The sequence below is a fragment of the Nipponia nippon genome, unplaced genomic scaffold, assembly GCF_047370975.1.
Source record: "Nipponia nippon isolate SJK-2023a ecotype South Korea unplaced genomic scaffold, ASM4737097v1 scaffold_16, whole genome shotgun sequence".
NCBI classification, from domain to species: Eukaryota; Metazoa; Chordata; class Aves; order Pelecaniformes; family Threskiornithidae; genus Nipponia; species Nipponia nippon.
The window spans coordinates 8224091-8248431 of NW_028262332.1; the positions used below are offsets into that span (position 1 = coordinate 8224091).

At 55.7% G+C, this 24341-nt stretch overlaps 1 protein-coding gene across 5 annotated transcripts in view; it reads right to left on the reverse strand.

The window, feature by feature from the left end:
• RALGDS (ral guanine nucleotide dissociation stimulator) overlaps positions 1 to 24341 on the reverse strand; it is a 62525-nt gene that overhangs the window by 26329 nt on the left and 11855 nt on the right. Inside the window, exon 1 of one of the 5 annotated variants that reach the window (XM_087752674.1) lies at positions 20365 to 20566. The exons of 1 other annotated variant lie outside the window; for it this stretch is intronic. In XM_087752674.1, the coding sequence (XP_087608800.1) occupies positions 20365 to 20487 (123 nt within the window). In that variant the 5' untranslated portion in view covers positions 20488 to 20566. Of the gene's footprint in view, positions 1 to 55; positions 441 to 20364; positions 20567 to 24341 lie in introns of those variants that run through there. 3 more of the 5 variants (XM_087752673.1, XM_087752675.1, XM_087752671.1) reach the window with 3 other exon arrangements.

Here is a 24341-nt window from a genome sequence, read left to right on the forward strand (position 1 = left end):
CGCCCCCCCCCCCCCAAACTCATCGCAGCAGTGACCCCCCCATCCCCGCACTCACCTCCAGCGGCGGCAGGTCGGGGTCGAGCTGGGTGAAGCTGTGCAGCACCACGGGGCTGTTCTCCCCGGCCACCTCCAACCTGACGCCGCCCCAGAGGCTCCGCGCCCGCCGGCAGCCCTCGAACATCCTCTCGGGGGCGGGCGCGGCGGCATGGTGCGGCGGGGCCCGCCGGCGGCTCACCATCGGCAGCTCCGCCGCATCCCCGGCGCCCCGCTCCGCCGCCGGCCCCGCCAGCGCCCCCGGAGCGCCCGGGGAAGGCGGGGATGGACGCCCGGGGAAGGCTGCTGGGGGCGAGGGGGGGGGGGGGGAAAGGCAGCGGGCGGTTCGGGGGAACCGGGAGGCGGCGGAGCGGGGCCGGGAGAGCCCGCAGCAGCGGGGCAGGCGCCGGGAACCCGCAGCCGCCCCCGCCGCCGAGCAGCCTGATGTCACCGCGGGGCCGGGAAGGAGCCGGCGAGGCTGCAAAACCAGGCACTGGATTTCCTCCCCTCAGCCTCCGCCCGCCCCGGGGGCCGGCCCGGCTCGGCACGGCCCGGCCCCCGCGGGAGGGGAGGGACGCGGAGCCGGGGGAGGCGACCGAGCCGTGAAAAAATCCCCCGAGCCCACACAAAAAGCGAGGGGGGCGGCGGGGGCCCGCAGCTGCCGGGGGGGGCGGGAAAGGGTGGGCGATGCTCGCCCGAGACCGAGCCGGAGGGGGGAGCAGCGGGGGTGCAACCGGGGGGAGCAAAGCCATACAGGTGCTGGAAGAGGATCCTTGTATCATCAGGTGTTCCTACAGCACCTAGGACTGGGGTTCACCCCCCCCCCCAAAAAAAAAGTAGTATTAAATTCAAGTGCACGAATATTAACAGCCCGTATTTTTGTCTGAACAGACAAGTTTTATCTCATCACATGAGCTCAGCGCCGCGCCAACAGTGCCGTGTGTGTTCAGAGCTCTGCCCAGCCCTTCGCTTGCCACAGCTGGACTTTATGGGGTGATGCGGTCACGGCCACCGCGGGGGCGGGCGGCAGTGTCCCCCAGGGAGATGAAGGGATGTGACCGAGGCCCCGCAGCGAGTCAGTGCCGGGAGCTGGGTCTGACCCCTTCCCTGGCCCCCGAGGCGCGGGCAAAGGGGGGAGCAGGGACCAGGGCACCTCTGCTCTGTGGCAGGGACTCGGAGAAAGAGATGTGGGCCCAGGGGACAGTGGGGCTGCAGATCCCGCTTTAAAGAGGCCCTGAGCCTCCAAGATGATGCTGAAACCCTGCAATGTAATTTTGTTTTCAGAGGCAAAGAGAAACGGCCAAAACTGTTTGTCATTCATCATCCCTCCGCGCTGTGCACAGCGTGCTCTCACCCTCCCCTGGCTCTTCCCCTCACAGGCCGCTGATAAACTATCACAGGGTCCGGGCAGTTGCTGCTGACAACACCAAAACCCAGACTTTTACACCTCAGCTCCCTGCGCAGCTGAAATAACATCAGCCTCCCAGGGCCCTCCAGCCCCGCGGCTTTATTTCCAATGAGAAGACGGAGCCGAGGCTCGCACGTCCAGCTCTGCCGAGGGCACCAGCAGCTCCTGCCCGGGCAGGAAAGGATTAACAAAGCTGCCCGGGATGCAACGTGCTTCAAACGTGAAAGTTTACCAGGCAGGAGGATGAGCGAGGACAATGTGGGCTATTGTCCTGCTTATCTGACCCGCAAAGGGTCACGGGGACTTCCCAGGACACCCGGGGAAAGGGGAGCCAGCCCTGCTGCCCAAGGCAGCCCCGCGCCTTCGGGATGCTCTCTGGGGGGTAATGCAGATTTTAACACAGCCCAGGCACAGGGCCACAGCCCTGATCCCTGCCCAGGTCACCCCGCGGCGCCCATCAGGTCACCAGAGCTTTCTCTGCTGTGGAAAGGATGTGACGATGCTCAGCGCAGAGGTGCCCTCAGACCCACTGGCACGTCATGCAGAAACTGTGATACTGCAAGATGTGCTATGAAACGAGATCGGTGGCGTGCATCGTTTCCCTTGGTACATACAGAAATCGGAGGCAGTGCCCAATTCTGTAGCAGAAATCAGCGTTGCCTCTCTGGGCTGCAGGGTCTTTGGGAGGGAGACGGTGCTTTTCTTCGGTGTTTATCTCTTAGGGCAGTGCAATCACAGCCCACCGCTGGAATTGCGTGGCACTGCGCGAGTGCACATAATAAACAACAGCACTACTCATTTTCAGTTGGCAAAACCCTCCAAAACCCTCCAGCTTCATCTGAGCTCTACGGAAAGATGCAGCTCTCTCTTTGATGGGCAATTTTCACCGGTCCCTTGGTTGACCACTAAAGATGGTTTCAGGGGAGAAACACTTCTGATAATGGATAATAAATAATATAAGGCAGGAAGGCAACTGCGAGCATTTAAAAATAGCCAGCCAGTTTCCTTTCTCCTCTCCTGGGAACCTTCTGGGTCTGAAAAGCAAAACACTCAAAGCGGGGTCAGGAGCCCAAGTTCAGGATGTTTGCTCAGCACAGCTAACCCTAAACACTCAGCCGTCAGGGGCCAGGCTCTTGAAGATCATGAGATTCAAAACAAATAACTTTTCTGGGCTTCTTATTTGCCTCCCAACATAGAGCCAAAAGGGAACACGCAGCATGATGCCCTCAGGTTTCTCCCCTACACCTTTGAAGGTCTAGAAATTGTTGAAAAATGCAGTTATTTTATATGCACGTGACTCCAGGAGCAGGGGATTTAAGATGACTATCAACGATTGAGTGACTCATTAAAAAAATATCAATTTAGACTTGGCAAACTCAGCAAAAACTTTTCACAACACACTCAGCACTTTGCGTCCACCTCAGCTGTAAGCGTCCCGTCGCCTTCAGCAGGCGTGGGAGCAGAGACGGGCACGGGAAGCGGGCGCTGCGGGAAATCCCTTACTTCGTTTCTTTCTGCCACTCAGCAATCAGCACTCCGCTGAATAAATACAAACCCATGTGGCCAACACTGGAGCATCTACGGATCACAAATCTACGCTCCTCTGCCGCAGTCTCCAGCCCGCAGGCTTCCCTGCACAGTAAATAACGTGGAGCGGGTAACACAGAGAGGCTTTTGCAAACTCTAAGCCAGTTTCCCGGTTTAGCTCTATCCATTTGGGTTAGGACCTGCAGAGTCAGGCCTTAGTTTGTTTCTCAGTAACGGGGCTCAGCGCGGACCCCGAGTCGTCTCTCCCCGGCACGTACAAGCTCGTACACGCAGCCTTTCAGCATCCCCCTCAGCTCCATCCTCCAGCCCTCCCAGCAACTGCCCTCCTTCGCTTTCATCTCATGCTCCACTTCCGAGAAGGGCTTCCCAGCATATTTCCTACAGGACAAAACTCGCGGTGACCCAGTTCCTGTGCTCTATATTGCTGGGGCTTTTTTTTTTTTTTTTTTATCCACAAGGCCATGGGCTGAGTGAGCGAGGCTGCCCACCCCAAAGCATCGCTCAGAAATGCTTTCACAGCAGTGGCTGCCTCCTGCATGGCATCGGTTGCCTGCAAACACCCCCACTGCTCCTGCCATCGCCCCAGGGCACATGCCGGCACCCCTCGCAAAACCCGTATTTTCTGTGAGCCTCCAGCGGGACAGATGCCAGAGCAGAGAACTGAAAAAAGCTGATCTCAGCCCCAGCCACAGAAGACAAGAATCAACCCCAGCCACCTCTAGCCGAGCCCCCCTCGAGCATCGCATGGCACCAGCTTTCGCTGTTGGACAAGCGGATGAACAGGGACCCAAATCAGCAGCCTCCGATGGGAACCGGGCTGGTTTATGTGGGAGTTGCGACGTTATCCGGCCTCTGTCCCGAGCTCTGGCACCAGCTCACAAGGCGCGTCGAGTAAATCCCCGCAGTGCTCTGTGTCAGGCTGCTCGCTATAAAATGGAGACGATAACGCTTCCTTCTATTGTAGGGGCTGGGGAAGCCCTTTTCCTTGCTGTTCGTAAGGTGCTTTGGAGGAAAAGCGCTACCGATAGAAAAGAACTATTAACTAAAAGTCAGGCTGTTCATCACACTTGCATTGAGTCCTAAATCAAACCTTGCTGACATTGAGATTTTCATTTGAAAGGCTTTCATTGCCACTGCCCAGGCTCAACTGGAAGATTATTTTATAAAGAAATAATAATAATAAACTAGTACTATCTCTTCTGCTTCAGAGCCAGGGAAAAAAAAACAACCTCCAAGCTTATGCAAGAAGGGAAAACGATGGCACTGCTCCGTTCAGCACACTCTGTATGGAAATGTTAGATTAGAGCAGTTGCTCCCAGAATTTGGGGACCAACGGGTCGCAGCCAGCCCTCAGTCCCTCACAGACCCAATTCTCGCTTGCAAACACAGTCAATGCCCCTACGTAGCCAGATCGGAGGGGTGAGCCACACACCACTTGCCACGGCTTAGAGCAAGCGTGGATTTTAGGGAATCCTCCGCCGAGTATTTCAGATCCAGGGCAGTTGGATCCCTCCCTCTCCCTCCGGGTTTCAGGTGTTTCTCGGGGCTGTCTCCCCGGCGGACCAGGCACCACGAACTGTTTGTGCTGGCAGGGAGGAAGGCTGACTCGGGCTCTCCGCGCTCGGTGCCCCTTCTGCCAGCAGCACCTGTTCTCCAGCTGCAACACCCCCCCTCCCCACGGCCCCCCACGGGCAGCTACCGATTAAGCGCCAGGTTAATTCAGCAACGCAACTCTCCTCCAGCCTCTCTGAAGCACGCCAAACGTCGAACACAGCAAGGCAAGCTCCTAATTATTGTCAGTTCCTAGCAGAGGAAGCACACCAAATCCCCGGGCAATTAGGATCTAAAACTCTCCATCCAGCTTTTCTGTGTCTCATTTCCTGCAGCCCCTGTGCACAGCTGGGCTACGGCATCTCCTGCGGAGCCTGCTGACTTCTGAAGCTCAGCAACGGCGAGGCAATTACGCCACAAGCCTTGAAGACCCAACAGCTTGCAGGAATCTTTCTCCTTGATCCTACTTCTTATGCCATCCACTTGGCCGCAGTATTTGAGCATCTTCCATTAGGGCAGCAAGGGACAACACAAACCTTTGTTTTTCAGGCTTGCTGACCTCTCAAAACTCAGCAGAATAAGGCCAACATGGGGGGCGGGGAGGGAAAAATCAAGCCACTTCCTAAGAAACAACTGACCACAGCACGCTTTGTGCGGGCATTTCTGGGGAAAGGCACCTCGACTCCTTCGCAGCAAAGTGCCACACAGCCATTTACAGTGAAAAGAAAATACTCAGAAAAAGAAAAGGCAAAATAGAACTGCTAACATTAAAATATGCCCAGAAAGCCAAAGACAACAGGGTCCATCTTGTGAAAAGCACTAAGAGACCTGACAGCATTTCCAGGGCACTGGTGGCAGGGGCATGCAGCAAAACGAGCACAAAAGCCTGCCCAGAGTTCGCTGTTTTGAGGGGACCGTAAAATACCCAGCGCGTTTCGGTACGGCCCATCCCCACGTCGAGAGCGAACCGCAGCTGCGGCTCTGGGTCACAGCGTTTTCCTTTTCCACGTGCTTCACTGCCGCCGTCCGCGGCTCCCCTGCGTGCAGAGTTCAGCAGGCATTAAGCTGCTGAAGCCTGACAGGCTGCAGACACGCCAGAGCTCCTCTGGTAAAGACTATTATTTCTTGAGCTGTTTGTCTTTAAAGGCAGCTTTTATCTCCCTATCACCTTTCTGCCAGAATGTTTCAGTCAGCTCTTTTAACAAATACCACCTAAGGTGCTTGTAACTAAAAGAAAAACAGGAAAAACATTTTTCTGTGTTGCTTAGCGATCAGCGTACGACGAGTTCAAGTCTCCCAGGTGCTCAGAGTTATTGTAATTTCCATCCTTGCTTGCAGGGTCCTCTGCATAAGAGTTGGGAAAAGAAAAATCACTGGCAGAAAAGAGCAGAAAGGTTGTGAGGCCACAAAAATTGGCAGGGAAAGACGGGAATGGGTGTAGCCCCTGAAGATAGGGGAAACTCCTTTCTGAAATCAAAACAGCCCTTCTCATCTACCAGAAAAATAAGGCGACCCAGTGAGATTTCATTATATATTGGAAACACTGCGATCGCTGATGTTGGGCAAGGTCCAACGGTGGCGGTTTCATTGGCAAAGCACCCTGAGCCTCGCAGGGTCCCCCAACAGCTGGAGCCACTTTCCCGCAGCCAGCGCAGCACCCCGAGCCCCTCGCTTCCCACCCCGTCCCGCTGCGCTCCGGCACGGGGGCTATGCAGAGGCACAAAGCAAAGCGAATCTGCCTCCCGGCTGCATCGCTTCCCAAAAGAAACTCAACCCATCAAGGAATCTACTGGGCATAACTTATTCCCCTCACTACAACCTTCGTTGAGGGAGGTTATGTGCTGGATTTTCTGCGCACGCGGCTGTTCCTCCCTCCAGCACCTTTGTACCATACTACTGGGGCCAGACTGGGAGCACCAGCTCAGTTCAAAACACCGCTCTGTTAAATATGCCAAATATGTACTGCAACAACCGGCTGGTGACTGCCTACGAAACAGGGAGCGGCGTCACCCGCCGTTACGGCCTTGGGATGCACGTGTCTGCTGGTGGAGGGCCGAGCAGCCCCATCCCTCCCCAAACCCCCTTCAGCCTAGCGCAGCCCCTTCCCAATCACCCGCAGAGCAGCAAGAGCTCTCCGTGGCCAGGCTCGTGAGCCCGGGTGGAAGAGAAACAGAACGAAGCCCTGGCTCTGCTCACCTTTCAAAAATACATTCAAGGGCAGGCAGTACTTTTTTCCACCAACGATAACCAACCAAAATGACACGTTCAGCTGAATCGTGTAAAAGGAGACTCTCAGAAACAAGAGGCTCTGGCAACCGATCAATAGAGAAATCCCAATGGATAACGAAGAAACTTTGCTTGGCAGAGCGCCTGCCCTCATCCTCAGCTCCTATCCCAGCACGTTTCTCGCTCACACCTGCCCTGGCCGACACAAGTGGGCTGCGCTGCTGCAGCCATGGAGCGACAGGTACACCTACACCACTGCGCCAGACGGACAGACAGACAGGTAACTTGGACCGGCCTTTGGGTCTCACTCTCCAGCCAGGGGAGCGGGAGGGCAGCTTTATTCTGGCTCTCCTCCCGGGCTAGAGAAGGTGGAGAGAGGCTCGCCCCCAGCCCTCTGCCTGGGTGGCAGCTCCTGCCAGCACGTATGGGGCATTGCTGAGCGCCTGCACTTGCGTTGTAGCTGGGGATGTGCTCTGACCCCGCTTGTTCTCCCTGGGGACAGGGATGCAGGTTTGCATCTGCGTGACTACCATGACTGATGGAAACGCCGCCCCAGCACGCTCAGACTCAGCTCCCCGAACCTGATCAGCACCATACGTTCCCCTATCATAGAATGACGAGTCTGAACACACGCAGGGGAGGGAACGGGGCCATGAAGCTGCTACGAAGTCCAAGAGAAAAGTGATGCCATAGCACAAGCACGGGAAGCAGCGCATGGAGTTGGTATGTTGCACGAGATTAAATTATATCCAAAGCTCAGTTTAAACGCATGACCCAAACAGGCTGCAAGATGCCAGGCTGCAGTGCCAAGCTGATCTGAAGAGCTATGGGTAGCAAAATAAAACAGATTTACCTATAGCCTAAGTTTAGTACAGAGAGTTAGCCCAGTATAGGAGTAAGGTGGAACAGATTTAAATGCCAGATCCTGGAAATAAGTGAAGCAACAGTAAGGTGTACCACACACACAATGTTAACACCACAAGTAAATAACTGAGGTTACTTAAAATAAGAAATCCAGTTAAACAGGAACAAAGCCCCTTAATGGAGGATATGGAAAAGGATGTTCCAACAATGGTCCTGTATCTTCTTCGGCTGCACAGACGTCAGGGAAAGCATACATCAAAACCCGGACGCGTCGCAAAGCCACCATGAAAGCTGCAGGAAAGCTGACTTGATTTGAAGTGAGGAGTGAAACCTTGGAGCCAGGCTCCGGCAGAGCGAAGAGCTGATGTGATTGAAAGTGAGCAGCCGAGAGAGGAGCCAGAGGCCCCGGAGCAGCCGCAGGGATGAGGGAGAGGAGCTACAGCAGGAGCGCGGCAGGACAGACGTCCAGCAGCTGGACCGGCAGCCAGGGCACCCGGCTGCTTGCTGACACCGTGCAGCCCCTGCCAAGTCATTTGGGCCAAATTCACCTCGGTCTGGGCTGGGAAGCAGTGAGTGGACATGAAAATATTCTGCTTTAACAGCCTGAGTACACGCTTACTGGTGTCGGCCACGTGAGAGTCAGGAAAAGAGGCTGGCAAGAGCTGGAAAGGGAAAGTTTCATTGCCCAGCCCTGAGCCGGGTATCGCAGAGATGAAACAGTCAGTCACATGGCTGAAAAGTCAATTAAGAATTGTAAAAGTCTTTCAGTATTCCCAGGTATTGTTAGATGCTCAGACAAAGGATGTTTAAAAAAATGATTTTCCCTTCAGTAATTACCACTTTAAAAGGTTTCCGCTCTGCATTGTTTTAGCGGGGGAAGTTACTCCAGCGCCTCTCTCAATGGCCAGCAAAACTCTTTTTGTTGTGAGTTTTTGGCATGGAGGAGCAGTTTCTTCCAAACAATACTGTACGCCGGCAGCCGGGGGCCAGATTTATCTCTCGGTTACAGTGGCACAAATATCAACAAACTGGGCGAGCACCGCTGAGTCACACCGTGGTGCAGTCCAGCCGCCGTGCTGCTGACCCTCCCGACTTTTTACCTTCGGTTCCATGATTTATGCTGTTTTTCCTTCAAGTCTTGGCTCCGGGGATCACGTTGAGTGCCGAAGAATTTCAGTTTTCATTAAAATAAAAAGGTCATCCCCTGAGCACTCAAACTGCTTGTGGTGTTTCCTATGGTTTTGTGTCTCGAGACAGTCTTTGGTGCCTAAAAAAGTACGAACTGAGAATGAGAATGTTTTTGTGGTTAAAGCGTTTGTAAGAAGCATCTCCCACGTGGATGTTCTGGTGTCTAATAATACATGAACTCATGCTACAGATGTTTCGGGGCATTTACGAGATTCTTTTCCTCCTCTCAACTATCTCGTTTCATCATATTTGCAAAGACTTAATTATCTGCGAGCCCTCGGTCAAATTTGCGTGAAGGAGGCCAGCAGGTTCAGAAGTCAGCTGGGAAGAGAGGACACAGGCAGACAGACACCACGATGGCATTAACCTCATTTTGGTAGGAAATTAGATTTTAAGAATTTTCTGCCCCACTCACTGCAGGGAAAAAAGCTAGAAAACATGACCCGAGAATTTGCAGGAGGGTCAGCGACCAGACCGGCAGTGAAACAAGCTGCTCCCTAAGGGTCTCATCCAGCTTCAGTGAGACTTTCTGCAGCAGCGAGGGAGCATCTGCCCCCGATGAGCTGCTCCCATCTTTGACTCTCATGGCACAGAAAGGATGGGCTGCTTAATCCATTCCTGAGCAGCCAGCATCATTGTGGGTCAATTTATTTTTTTTTTTTAATCTCAGCAGTGAACATTATATACGTATCGATGATTAATTACCCATTGCTATTTGCGACACACTGGTAAGGAGCGGTGTCAGTGTTTCCATTACACGTGGGTGCGTAACCCGGTGGCACGCAGGTGCAACACCAGCCGGAGCAGGCACTGAGTCACGTTTTTGCGAAAGCCAAACCCCCAGAGAGCTTCCCTTTCCCCGCTTCCTCGCCCCGGCCCTGGTGGAGATTAACCGCCTTTTGCAAAGCTCTTTCCTGCAGTGGGCTCGCAGCAAGAGGGCCGGGGCAGTGGGTACGGTGAGCGATCGAGGGCCCCTGGAAAAAGTGGTTTGTTGTAGGTCTTGGATGGAGTCTGGTGCCACGATGCGACAGGCCGGAGGGTCAGCAGCAGCCCTGCCTTGTGCTGACCCCAAAATAACTGGGCAGGGCCAGTTCCCCCCAGGGCAAGGGCTGTGGGTGCAGAGGCATCGAGCCCTGTGCAGCGGGAAAAGGTGGAGCTGCGCCCCGTAGCTTGTCTGCCTCCTCCTCTGTGCTTCCCCCATCCCTCTGCCAAATAGAAAGGGAAATCCGGGATTTTCAGTTGCTTTCGATTCCCTCTTGCTCCGAACTCAGCAGGGATGGAAGGGATTAGTCTCTGTTTCCTGGCTCCAGCCAGCTCCAAGGGCTGCCCAGGCGGGAACCCCCCGGCCAGGGGCTCCCCGACCCACGACCGTGACGCTGCCGGACCCCGCATTGCTGCAGCAGCTGCCTCCATCCTGCCTCCCCCCATCCTCGGCACATCTCCCCAGAGCCCCCAGACGTGCCTCCCAGCTGCTCTGGTCGGTCAGCCTGGGGTCTGGCACTACAAACCGCATTTCCCCTCCTTCCTCACTTGGTTGCAGTTTCTAACTCATACTTAGTTTCCAGCATGGGAAGTAGAAGTGCTGGGGAGGGCACTATGATGAAAGAAAAACCCCAAACTCTCAGAGCAATGCACGTAGGAGCCTAAAGGGAGAAGAAAAGGATGAGCAGAAAGGGGTTATTTTTAAGGCGGGTTTTTTGAGTGCTGTTTCCTGGCAGGCAGGAGACCAAGCTCCCTCGTCTCGGGCCACCAGCGCTACTTACTGGGGGTGTTGCTCTGCGCTCGTTTCCCTGTCGCCACCATCACAGCCAGACACTACCGAGACTGTCACACTGCTCATCCCGACCAGCATCGCCACATCTCCAGAGTCAAGGGCCTGGATCCTGCCAGCTGCCCTCGGGAGCTCCCAGCACCCAGCCCCAAACTACAAATGCAGACGGCAGCTGTCAGCAGGATGGGATCAGGGATTCCCCACTCCTGGGCTGCCAGAGGGAGCAAAAACCCGAGGTGTCCAGCCACCGAGTGCTGCCACAGCCCCAGCACCCCCGGGGACAACCCCAGCACCAGCCCAGAGAAGCCAAGAGAGGAGCAAGGACACAAGGCAGAGGAGATGCCTGCAGGAGTCTGCACATCAGATGACACAAGAAAATCAACACATCAGCCTTTGGAAGTAAACAGCCCTCGGGGTTCATAACATCAAGACTTCACTTTAAGACACCAGAAGTTTCTTACCATAGGAGCACAAAGGAAGACAAGCACCTGAGACGCTGCTCACGACCAGCACTTGCACGGAGGTAATGCCTGAAAGCCTCAGCCAGGGACCACGATGTCGGGGTGCGCACTGCCGGCCCGCAACATGCTTCCCTCTCCAGACAGCGTGCGTGATGCCACGCACATGACTCCGGAGCCAGGAGTTAAAAACACCAAATATCACAAATTCTGCCCAAACCGAACCACCAGCCCTCCTGGCCTGTTACATTACAGCACTGTCATATGACAGAGCAAACGGCTCCGTCGCCGGGCAGGAGGATCTGGTGAGAGCCATCTCCTCAGGCCGAGACGGAGCCAGTCCTTTCAGCAATGTTAACACTAAAACAATGCAATTAAAGCACTCCAGGTTCGCACTAGACAGAGCCAACACTGAGCCGCATCTGGCTGTCCCCCGTCACTTGGGCTGTAGTGTTTTACCACCTCGCAAGCACATTGCACTGAAACCAAAGATGCTATTTGCATCAACACAGCACTCGATAACACAGCCAAATCAAGCTGTTTCAGGACGGGGCTCCTGACAGCATGGTTCCTCAGCCTTATTTGAAGCTCACATGGCTAAATTCAGCCCTATCTGAATACAGCAGCAGTGCCTATCTGAGCTCGGCAATGCTTAAGCAAAAGAAAATTGCTGTCTTATGTACGGGGACACTAATGCACAGTGAGGGTCAGGGGATCCACCCAAGCCATGTGTTGGCTCTGGAGAGGTGCTGAGGGCCCCAAGGCACGTCGGCGCTGGCCAAGGAGCAGCCATGCAGTGACTCTGTGCCAACGTAAGAACATTTTAGTGACAGCACAGACCGCAAGAGCGGAGCTTGTGTCAGCAAGAAGCAGTGCCACCCGCGTCTGCGGCAGCAGCCACATCTGAAGGCAGGCAGGGTCCAGCTCAAGGCATTTAATTGCGCGTCAAGCGCACACAGGGTGCACCTCTGCTTCGGTATTGCCACTCGGCTGTCTCAGCTGCCGCACGGCCCCGGGGCTTGCTGCTTGCTGCCAAAACATGGGGTAAATAAATAGGGCCAGCTCTGATGGAGCCCCTGGATGGGAGATGCCCAGGGCTACATCCATGCTCTGCTGTCATATTTGTGGCTGTGAATGGGGCGAAACCTCCGTTTCCCCTGTGTCTGCAGCTGGCATACTCCAAATCAAGTGGCTGTATCGATGACAGCCTCGTCCCTGGGCCAGCCCCGCTGCGGGATGCGGCACGGGAAGCCACACAGAGGAGGGATGGGGCCGCACTGGCAGGCAGGAGACACCCACGCCTACCCACTCGTGCTCTCTGCTTAGGGAGGGCAGGAGAGCCAGGGCCAAAGTGCTCCTGTGCTCTTGCAAAGACCCCAAGCAGGCACCGAGCAACCCGCCTTTGATTGCCTGTTACGTGCCAAACCAGTCAGTGAACCGGATTTGCCTTATTTGAGCACACACGGGCACCGAGCAGCACTGGCAGCCCTCGCAGCACGCTCCTGTGACACCTGCTTCTGCAGGCGCTGCACAGAGCCCCGACGCAAAGTGACAGATGACAGCAAATTGTATTGACGGGCCCTTATTGAATCAAACCATCAGGAGGCAGCTGCTCCGCGGCCCGCTGCTGACCTGCCATTCATCGGGGTACCCAGCCCCGGGGTGCGGGGATGGAGCCAACTACCACCAGCAGCACGTGGGCAGCGGGACCCGACTGGCCATTCTCAGCAGTGCCCCAAGCTACAAAAAATGCTGTGCTGAGTTCGAGGGTCCCCACGGTATCCTCAGGATGAAAAGTGAGAGCAGAGAGCGAGAAAGCCAAAAGCAGAGAGAAGAGATCCCATTTCACTTGAGAAAGGGAAAGTGCAAGAGGCAGAGCCTGCACCTCTCAGAGATGCACGTCTACAGAGTAAAAGCTGCCAGAGGAGCAAGCTCTTACAGCGCCCTCAGATTTCAGGCAGAGAAGCTGGTGCTGAAGGATGGGAAGGAAGAGCAAAGCAACAGAGAAACGCTCTGGGATGTCACCTTGAACATCAGTTCATGTCCTTAGCTAGAGATAGGTTGTAATGCCACCAAAATCGGTGGGTTTGCCTTGATTTACACCAGTAGAGGATGTGGCACACAGTATTTTACCTGAGTTTCTGCTCCACAGCTAGCGCCAGCAAGCATGGATCCAGCCAGGCCACTTACAAAAATACATTGAAAGCCGATCAATTGAACAATTACTGGAAACATCAGCTCCTTCTGCATTTGCAATACATGGAGAATTAGCATTGCTTTAATTGCACCAATAACTCCATTGGAGCAGCAGTGAGAGTCGGTCGGGCAATTCCTGCCCCTGTGGCGGTGGAGCGCCGGCGAGCACCCAGCACCCAGCGCACGCTGCGGCACACGCCTGGAGTTGCCACCAGTGTGACCAAGCCCGACCTGTCAGCTACACAAAGGCCAAGCATGGATGCTTGGTGAGTACCACGTAGCTCAAAATCCGCAAATGGGATGTCCCAGAGGCAATCGTGTTCGGGCCGTAATGACAAACCCCCGGGCAGGATGAGCCCCCGCGGCAGGCTGTACCCCAGGGAGCCACGTCAGATGCTGGTCGAGGCTCCAGAGGTCTGAGTTTTCATTCCACTTTGGCAACCCTCATCTTCCTGGCTGCAGCAACACAGTCCTGCTAACCGCTTATTTAAACTGCAACCCTGATATTACTGGCCTGGCACTCCCATGGCTGTATTTCACTTGTTTATTCAGTCGATGAACACAGGCGCATGCGGAGGTGAAGACTTTGGACACTTTAGCACCAGTGAACCAAACTCAGCAGCAATCGGTGACCCTTTTCCCCATCCCTTTAAGCCAGTGTAAACACTCAGCTTATCACACCAACCATTCCCCCTCTGCAGCCTCACCAAGGGCTGGAAACGGGGACTGTCACCACCCCAAAAACTCCTGGGACAGCCACTCGCAAAGACACTGCCTCTGCCATCAGCCAGCCAAAGGTGCAGACGAGAGCGCTCATCGCCTCGCACATTCACATTCGCGGCTCCTGGGGCCAGCGGACGGGGCAGTGGTTAGATACCCGCCCCGGGACCGATGGAGCCGGCACAGAGGCAGGGAGGCAGCAGCGGGGTTACAGATGTGGCCCGGGGGCTGCGGCGGCACCCCACAGCACTGCTGCGGGAGCCATGGACAGGCTTGACGCTGCCCCGTACCTGCACACGGGCACTGGATGGGCTCAGCCCTCAGCCTTGCCAGGGCAATTCCCAGCAAGCCCAAGACTTTACAGCTCGCTCCTGAATTTCTGCCCTTACAGATGAGAATGCAGCCTGGGAGACTTCTCCCATAGTTTCTAGTTTTCTCCAAAGAAACCGAGTGACGATTCGCCCAAGGAAAACGGAGAGTTTGGCCAAGAGCAGGGATGAAGGGATTGGTTGTTTTGTCTGTAACTGTGGTCAGGAAACAGTCCTAGCGCTCATTTTCAGCTCCTCCCTCTCGATAACATCTACCATACACAGGCAGTGGAAAAGAAACAGCCTTTGATATAAACATGACACAGTTTGATCTATTGCGGGGCTGTTTGCAGCTATCGCTTCACCCCAACGCTTGGCTTCAACCTGTGACCAACGTAAGCGCCAACTCCCCAGCCCCGCTTGGCTCTCAGTTAAAGCCTTTCCACCCCTGACGTGCCCAGGCTGGCAGAGCCGCACCGAGGGAGCGGAGGGATGCTGCCGGGGATGCAGGAGATGTTGAGCGTCCCAGGCCTGGCAGGGCTCAGTTGCCAGCAAGTGTTCATCAGCGGGACAAGAGGATTTCACGCCGTACAGCCCACCCCGCTCACCAACCCACCCTGTCACCCACAGGTGCCCACTGCATCCATGCCCCACAGCAACCCCGGGAAGGACTGAGCCCCACTGACCCAGCGCGGGGGAAGCATCTACCTCCCAGCCTTGGGAATTAAGCCTTCCAAACTTGGTGAGGAAGGTGCATTTCCAGCCCCTTTACAGTGCCATAAACAGGACGGCCGTCATCCCACTGTGGGACAAAACCATCGACTGCTGGACTGAATCCCAAGGCTGGCTCTGGTGCCCGTTGACTAAGCAGATCCCTTCACCCCTTGGTACTCGGGCAGGAACACCATTCCCACCCACTCCTGCAAGGATTAATTAGGAGCCATTTACACAGCACTCCAAGGTGATACCGGGTGCTGCAGACAGGAACAACAAAGCTGGAAATTAGTAGCTCATTACTGCTGATCTGAAAGTTTTTCTTCTGTGTGCCAGAGGACAACATTTCACCCAAGCTACCCAGGTTGCAGTCAGCTAAAACACTTAAAGCTCAAGCGAACAAGATCTCAAATGCGGCAGGGAATAAACCTGTGCTACAGCAAACCTGGGAACTAATCATTTGTTCCCATCTCCAGCTCCTCTGAGCCTGGCTCTGAGGTCAAACTAAGCTTTCATCTTCTCCTGTATTCCAGTACGCTGGGAAAAAAATAATATTAGGGGAATAAATTAGCATGTGAAATGTAATTTAACTAATTAGCCCACTGGAGTGGAAAATATTTGCTAACCACTTTGAAGTCAAACCTACTGCACTTATTAGGACATCACAGAGGAGAAAGGAAGGAGGCGAAGGGGGGGGACCGCCAGGACAGGCTCCGGAGGGGGCAAGTGCCTGAGCAGGACACCGAGGATTTCACCTGATCGTTCCTCTTTTCTGCTCACTCTGTAGTGCTGCACTCCCCTCTGACTTGCTATTTACTGGCCACTGCGACAAGGGGGTATTTCCCAATGATTTTCGCTGTGACACAGGGCTGGGTCAGCTGCATGGCATCAGCCTGGGGTGCCCAGCCATGAGCGGACCGACCCGCCGGGCAGGGGGGATGAACTGCGAGATGGGCCCGGGCAGCAGCACCCCACCACCGCGGGACGTGGGCTCACTGGTCCCTCCCAGCCCTGCGGGCTCCCGCTCGCAGGCAGCGGATATTGCCAATTAAGCTGACAAGACAGCGTGCCATAAAGCTCCATCATATTAGGGAACTGCCTGAGATGCCACAAAAAGCCGTTATATCACTTGCAACGGTCCATTCATTGATTTCCCCATTTCCCCGATACAGAAACTGTTGCTCTTTTATTAGCAAAGCTTTTGAAATCCCTTACCCATAATAGTAAGAGAGGCACCCTGGGAAATTTTGCAACTGCTGTGGCTGAATTATGAAATGGAGGGATTGACAGCCCCATCGAAACCTAGCAAGGGAGACAGAGACGAGACCTTCCTCTGCCCGACGTGAACCACCGCGTTGGGGGTAGGCTGGGGGAATTTGTTCCCTTTCCAGCTCTCCACCCAGCGAACATGGGCACAAGCAACCCACCTCTCCATCACCTCCAACAGTCTACTGCCAGCTGGTGAAACACTTCCCAAAGGAGCCCTGCTCCATGCTGGGGCAGAGCAGTTTTCCTGAAAAACAGGAGCATAAGATGTTAACCCAACAGAGCTGCTGTCCCAGGGGAATGGGCTTGAGACAGGGGCTCATGTCTTGGCAGGGTGCCCTGCTCCAGGCCTTGCCTGGCTCCCCTGGCTCCTTTTTGAGGCCAAAGCCCTGCTCCCCTGGGAACCCCACCTGAAAGGGGTCAGTTGTGTGTTCATCGACTGGATTTGCAGCATGAGGAAAGCCCATTTTTCAAGCCAGGCCTTCCCACAGCTATGGTCCAACTGGTGATGGAGACTGGCAGACAGAATCATGCAGAAGAGCTCGGCTGAGGTTATTTCCACACTGTGCCTTGCACGTGCGGGAGATCCAGGCCAGAGAGATGGCAGGGTTTGTCCCCCGGGGAGGGCAGAGACCTGACAGCAACGCGGGTGCGCCAGGTCTCAGCGGGAGCACACGCAACAGTGACCAGATGCTCCCGTGGCCACGTCAAAGCAGGTGCCAATGGGGATCCGGGGTGCAGCAAAGCACAGCTCTGCTCCCGCGGCTTTTGGCTTTGCCCCATGCTCCCGCCTGGGTCTCCGGTGCCGCTGCACCCTCCTCCTCCCCCTGCAACATCCCCATTCCTCACGGTTGCATCCCAGCTCCTCCGCCTCTCCCTCTGCCACTCTGTCCCTTCGCTGCATGGCAACTCCCACTCAGGGGGATGGAAAATACTCGTCCGACTCCTCACCCACAAAAATCAAATGGGGTCCTGATTAGAGGAAGGTTTCTGAGCACTCTGGGAGCATGGCTGGCTCTGACATGGAGCACGGCACACAAGCACGTGGCACAGCTCCGCTGGCGGTGGTACGAGCCACGGGGAGGGGAGGGCAGGGAGGGCTCACTGCAGTGTCCACAGGGTGTTTTGGGAAGAGGGGATCTCGGTGATGGGGCGTGATGCTCTTTTTGCAAAGGGCAGGGAGGGTTGCAAAGTGCCAACTCAACTGCGGCGATGCACCCGCCACCTCAGAGCACCTTTGCAAAGGGCAGCGGGGCTCGGGGCAGGTGGGTGACACAGCCAAGACCCACGGTGCTGGGAAAACCTCCAACTCCCTTCCCATGAAGTTGATTTGTTTTACCCTCTCCCACTCCTGCCTCCTGCAGACCTGCTGGAGCGCTCCTGCACTTGCAACAGGTCAGGAAGGCAGCGCTGGGCTGGGGCCAGCCCACTGCGGCACAGGCAGGGTTCGACCGCTTGTTAGCGCATTCCCTTGCTGAATTAATTTCTGGGCCCCCATCCCTTCCTAGAGCTTCCTTTGGGTGCCAGCATCCAAAGGTCCCCATGTAACACAGCTCCTAAACTTTTCCCAGCCTGCTTGTGCCATCTCCAAGAAGAAAGGCAGTTCATGAGCCTGGAAGTCCTGAAATAGAGGGGGAAATGCCAACACGGCTCCCTCCGCCATGCCCACGCAGGCTGGCAGAAGCGACGGCGGTGAGATGAGCAGGTACCCGCACGCGGGTAGGCGGGAGACACCAAACCCTGCCTGGCTGAGGGGAAGCTTTCGGCTGTGAAGGAGGAGTTTCCCCATTGCTCCACAGACAGAAATGCTGCTGGGGACTTCCCCGCTGGCATTTCCCCACCGGCCCGTGTTTTGCAGCAGAGGGAGGTGCCAGCTCCACAAGGGCGCGGGAGCAGCTACAGCCCCATTTTCCAGGAATGGAAAACGGAGCGAGCATCCTCAGCCTCAAAGCAGCGTTACGCGACCACGGAGAGGCAGAGCAGTCCCTAATCTGCCTCCTGCTCATGGGTGCTGTCAGCCAATGCTCTCCCCTGGGGGTCTCATCCTGCCCTGCCCAACGCAGGAGAGGGTGGGGGATGAAAGCACCAGTGGAGCCCTGGGCTGCGATAGGTGATCACGGCCAGGAAATGCACATGGTGCGCATGCAGAGCCTCAATTTAAGTGGAAATGGGGATGCTGGAGACCCCGCTCCCAGCCTGACCTCCTGGCAGTTCCAGTTTCCACAGGAAAGCGCTAGCCCTTTCTGTCCTGCACAATGGAGCTAACGCCCCAGCAATGACCTGAGCGCCGGGGACGCCCAGATGTGCCAGATTACTGACCGGTGCCTCACCGTGACACAGCTCCCGCGACTGGCTGTGACCCAGCAGTCGCCAAGGGGTTAGTGGGAATTGTTAAAAACCCAACCGACCAAACAAAAACCCCTCTAACACAGTACACAACCCCTTTAATAATGATTTTTCTTTTCTGCAATAAAACCAGGGATAAGATTAGCAAGCAGAGGTCATTTCCAAGCAACCCAGGCCAGGGCATCCCCCATGCCCCGTCCCAGCCGCTGCCCAGGTGAGCACAGGTCTCCAGCTCCGGCTTCCCCCTCTGCAGGGAGGGAAGCCTCCACCTGAGTCGGGCAAACCCTGAGGATCCCCCGCGCTGCACCACGGGCCGCAGGGAAATCCAGCGCCAGATTGCACTACTGAGCAGGAACGGATATCGTGTAGCGTAAGCCTTGAGAAATCTGCTGCATAAAAATCAAGCTAAATGAGAATAAAGCATCCAGCCGCTGGTTTGCCCGCTCCAGCCCATGCTCCAGCCACCTCCCGACGCCCGGCTGCCCTCCCTCCTTCCCACGCGTGCTGCAGGAGGCACCTGCGCTTTCGGGGCGCGTTTCCCACCCCGGCACACCCCGCCAGCTCTGCAGTGGCCATCACAAGTATCCTCATTAGTGCAGCAACACAGTACAGACCGGCAAAGCCCTGGGGTGTTTCTAAATATAGAAGGCTCCCTGCAAGTCCCCTGTCCCTGCAGACACACTTGCAGGCTGCTGAGCTGGGGCTGGGGCTTCCCGCCCCTGCCGAGATCCAACACATCACCCTGCAGGAAAGTCCTCCCTCCTCCAAGGGAAGCAAGCTCGTTTCTGTACCGTCATTTCACCTCTTTCAACAGACACATCATGTAGAAGAGAAGGTAACATTAACCATGACATACCAATTGTTTGCCATCAAAAAACCCCAGATTTAAGGCTCCTGCAGTGACAATACAAACACTAAACACACACAGCAAGAACATAGGCTTTCCCTGCTCCAAAATCAAAGGAAGTTTTGCCTCAAATTTGAACAGCACCTGGATCCCACCCAAAACCCTTACAGAGGCGGGACACCAGCCACTCGCCACCCACCAGCTCTGGAAAACATTGCCCCTATTTCAGGTTCTCCAGTAGCTTTATCGCAGGGTCCCTTCTTGCACAGGTCCGTGGTGTATTTCTGTGAGGGGCAGAGTTAAGGTGACAAGAGGAGCCCTCACCAGGAATCCCCTGAGCCGAGCACATCAGGACACCCCCACCTCGCTGCTGCAACCAACGCCAGTTTTTGGATCATGGACCAAACCCTGCACTTGGTTGCAGCTGCAGCACAGCAGCAGAGCAAGAGGGCAGGACCGATGCCCACACAGACGGCAAGACCGGACAGGGCAGTCACCAAAGTGTGTGAAGGCAGAGTCAAGCGCTGCGGCCGACCGCTGCCTCCCAGGTTTTCACACCCATCAGCCACCCCAGGGCAGCAGAGCCAGGACGCACACAGCAAACACTCCCTTTTGCACTGAGCGACAACACAAGTCTTTTTCCGTATAGAAAGGCTTCCCCTCCCTCCCAAACTCCTCCTTTCATTTTGGTGCCCTGGATTTGGCAAGTGCAAGACATGGTCTGCCTCAAAATACACCGCTTCAGGGAGGAAACGGTCACATCTGGAGGCGGTGCCAGCTCTTGGCATCTTTCACTTTGCCAGAAGTTCACCACCCCCGGATAGCGCTGGGGTGGGGTCACGGCACCTCTCTGCCCCTTGCCCACCCACCCCGTCCCTGGAGCCAAAAACAGGCTGGCGGCTCGCTTGCCTTCTACTTACATCATCGTCCTGCACGCTCAGGGGGATATCCAACATGCACATCTGCACAGGCTGCACCAGAGCCTTCTGCACGTTGAACAAAGGTTTTGCCTCCATCTTCCCAGGGATGGAGGGGCTGCTCATTCTTCTCTCTCTCCTCTGCCGCTCCTCTTCCAGGAGCGGGTCCAGCCCAGGCAGCGGAACAGATTGGAGATCTCTCCCTGCTCGATTTTGTCAGCACATCTTGCCAACAGCTGCTGCTTCTGCTGCTCTAAGAGGTCTCATTTCCTTCCTTGCAAATCAAAGAGGAGCTGCACCAAGAGGCTGTGCGTGCGCGTGTGAGCAAGCGCGCCTGTGTGTGTGTGTGCGTAGCCGGCGATGTTCCTGAGGTCGGTGAAGCAGCCCTTTGCAAGCGTACCACGGCACGCTGCCTTCCCCCAGCCTCTCCTTTCTTTCAGGGCAAGCTCGGTGCTGGCTCTGGCTGCTCTTTTGCACCGGCGTGAGGTTTTCAGCCTCATCTACATGCATGGCACTCGCAAACCCCGTGCATTGTCTCAGAGACACAACAGGTCCTGCCTGCTGTTGCTTTCTGATTATGATCAAACTGCGTCTGCAGCAGCTACAGCATTTCCCTCTGGCTGTTGTGGCAGGCAAATAAGCAGAACTGGAAGGATGAGAGGGTGTGAGACAGAAAGCACGAATGATCTGAGCCGGAGCCTCCCCTTTTCTTTCCTTCCCTTCCCTTCTTCCATCCCTGCTTTCCATTGTCGGAGGCAGTTTCAGCTCAATGCTTTCCTGTACTCCAAGGACCACAGTGAGGCTTAAATAATTCACATCCAGAGCGTGCTTGGGAACCTTATGGCACTGAAAATGCCACGTGGCCCTAAAAGACAGTGAATATTGGTGATCATTTTGCTTGCAGGTCAATTCTGTGTGGAAAGTTTTGCCCAGGTGAGCATGGCACCAGCTGCCTTTTCCCCCAGAGAGAGCCTGCGACTCCAAAACGGAGTTATGCTAAAGGGAACATGGCACAAAATGGGGTGGTTTTGCTGCAAAGAGCATTTTCCTGCAGAATTTGCACCAACAGTAGCAGTAGGATGAGAGAGTCGACATGGAGCAACATGTGCATCGCTTGCACACACGTATTGTGCAGACATTATTGCTCTCACAAACAAGAGTAAACCTGGGGCCAAGTCCGTGGGCCGTCTTCTCACCCTCATCAGCTGCAGAGATCAGGCTTAACAACTGGGGGAAACACCCAGGGTGTCTCTCTCTAGAGAGGGCAGCAGTAGAGAAGCAGTCTGGTGGGTTCATCGACCCGCACCCAGTGAGGGGAGTCGCTGGGGCCAGCTAAGTACCCAACAGAGGGGCCAAGTCAATAAAAAGTCCCCATTGCCCTCAAACAAACAGGCGTTTATGTCCTTACAGCTGCCCTTCTCGCTGGGCCCAGCGGGGATGACATAAATAGGGTGAACAGACCCTGCTCCAGGCAGGCATTTTTGGGTGGTTTCCCATGACTGCAGGCAGCAGTGGGTCCTGCTTTGGGGCTGCCCCTTGCCGCTTGCAGGGCAAGGGTCTGGGACAGCGCAGCCGTGTCCCGGCTTTCCCAAACCCAGCTGCTGCCCGAGGCCACGGGCCCGGTGCACAGCACTCCTGGGTTTCAGAGCAGCTCCAAGGAGCCCTGCTGAGCCGGGCATTCCTGCGGCGTTAGGTAAGCTGGGCTTGGCGAGCCCCGCTCAGCGCCCAGCCAGCGCCGGCCCCGCTCCCTCCCGGCCTCCCCGGCTGGGCTGAGTCATTCGCACAGGAGCCAGAGCCGGCCAAGACGCCGGGCTTAGACGGGTCTCACACACACACACGGAGCCTTCGTGCCGCTCGCGGCTGGAGCTGGGCACCTTCCCAACACGCTGGGGCAGCGTGGGACTGCAGCAGGATCCAGCCTGTTGCTCCCGGGAGAAACAAGGGTGAGAAAACCAGTGCTTACACGCTGCAGGAATGGGAGCTAACGGACAAGCCTGGAACAAGACCAGATAGGGTTAAACCCACCATAAATAAGTTTTAACTGGAAATTAGCAAAGTTTCAACCACCATATGGCCGAGATGAGCAGCAGGACAGGAGGCAGAGGGGAGGAGAGACAGGAGATCACAGCTACAGCACATAGATAATGCAGTATTTCCAGGGCCATCTCCCAGCTTCTGGCTGACAACATTTTGGCAACCGACTGGCTCTTTCCATGGCAGAGATGTAGTGCCACAGCCCAGGAAACACCCTGGCATGGCCGGTCACTGTCCCTCTACGTACACGATGTCTTGGTGACTCAATGCAACGCACACTCCCATGAAGGACAGTCCCATGTTTCACACTGCTGTCACCAGCAACAAAACGTGCCCCCAGCATGGGCAGTACCTACAGCTCTGGTTCCAGGAAAGGTGATTCAAACCCGTGCTCCAGCCCCAGCTCAGGTTACTCACCGCCCCGCAACAACAGGTCGGCAGAGCACCGCTTTCCAATAACAACTTTCCAGTAACAAGCTGGGCTTGGCCAGCTGAGATTGCACCTTCCAATGGGCCTAATTGACTGCACCGACATCCTGAGGACGCAGATTTCACACTCAAGTGCCAAAGTCTCCAAGGGTTACCATCCCCAGGAACCCACTTATTATCCCGCTCGGCAGCTAATCTTTCCCATGGGAACGAGAGTCTCTGCAAAGGTGGCGTGGAGGTGTAGGAGTCCCATCATCTGCTGGTGCCTGGCTCTCTGGGTCTCCTCCAGACATCACGGCAGCAGCAAAGGAGAGACAACAGCGTTGCTACCCCAGAGCACATGCTTCTGGCAGGGGTTCAGTCTGCTCTGCTGGTCCTCAGAGCCCAGCGACCTGCCACCAGGCAGCCGTAAGGATGCCAAAGGGATAACCCTCCAGAAAAGTCACAAACCACACAGGCAGACTGCGAAGCAAAGCAAAACTACAAGCGCAGAATCCCAGCAGAGATGCCAAGCACAGCAGCAGAGGTTGGACCACAGAAGAGCCACTCTGGAGAACCGCCTCAAACCAACAGCAACACAGTGGACAGGGGCCGACGGGACATGAGAGCTGCTGTGCACGGAAGGCTTCGGCCAAAGGTAGCCAGCCACATGTCACGGGCATCTGCACAGTCCCAGAGACAGCATCTTCCCCCCGTCACCAGGGGCCAGCTCGCGAGTGCCCACCCCCCAGTCTCCCCAGACACCTGCATAAGTCACTGGGGAACGTAACGGTCCTTCAACAGAAAGTGGCAAAGTGGGTTTGAACAATTTCCCATTGGGAGATTTTCAGCAGAAGTACAAGGCAAAGATTCCCCCGGCATCAAACCAGCCCAGACAGGACAATCCCACGCGGATTTTTGAACGACAGCCTCATCCTACTCCTCCTCCAGTCTGTCTGGCACGAGTGGGAACCGTGCGACGATCCCAGATCCTCTGGCAACAGCAGCCGAGCACCTTAAATGCACCGCTGCATGGATAACAGAAAAGCCATCCCCACAAGCACAAGACTAACTCAGTGCTGGAGCCCAACAGCAGCATGTGCCAGCCCAAGGAGCGGGGAAGCCCTGCAAGGGGTGGAGGAGAAATCTCCCCGTGGTATCACCTTACCCCAGCAACCACTTCAGCAGACAGGGAAGCCCCAGCACAGCCACTGATTCTTCCCCATTTCATTTTGCACTGGAGCTCTATTGTTTCCTGCAGATCCAGCTGAGCAGATGAAGCCCATCGTGAGACCTCACTGCTTAGCAACGATTACTGGAAAAACACTGTTTTCCAGTAACAGTCTTGGCAGGAACAGAGCAACTGCAGGGTAAATAAATTGCGATCCCTACACTGGATGCATCCTGCTCCACTGCTGCCCGGGGAGAGACCGACGCCTGCGTTAGGAAGTGCATCCATTCCTTAAGGTCTGAACAGCCTCTGCTACCTGGCAAGCACATCGTTTTGAGCACACCGTGATGGACCACAACTGAATCTC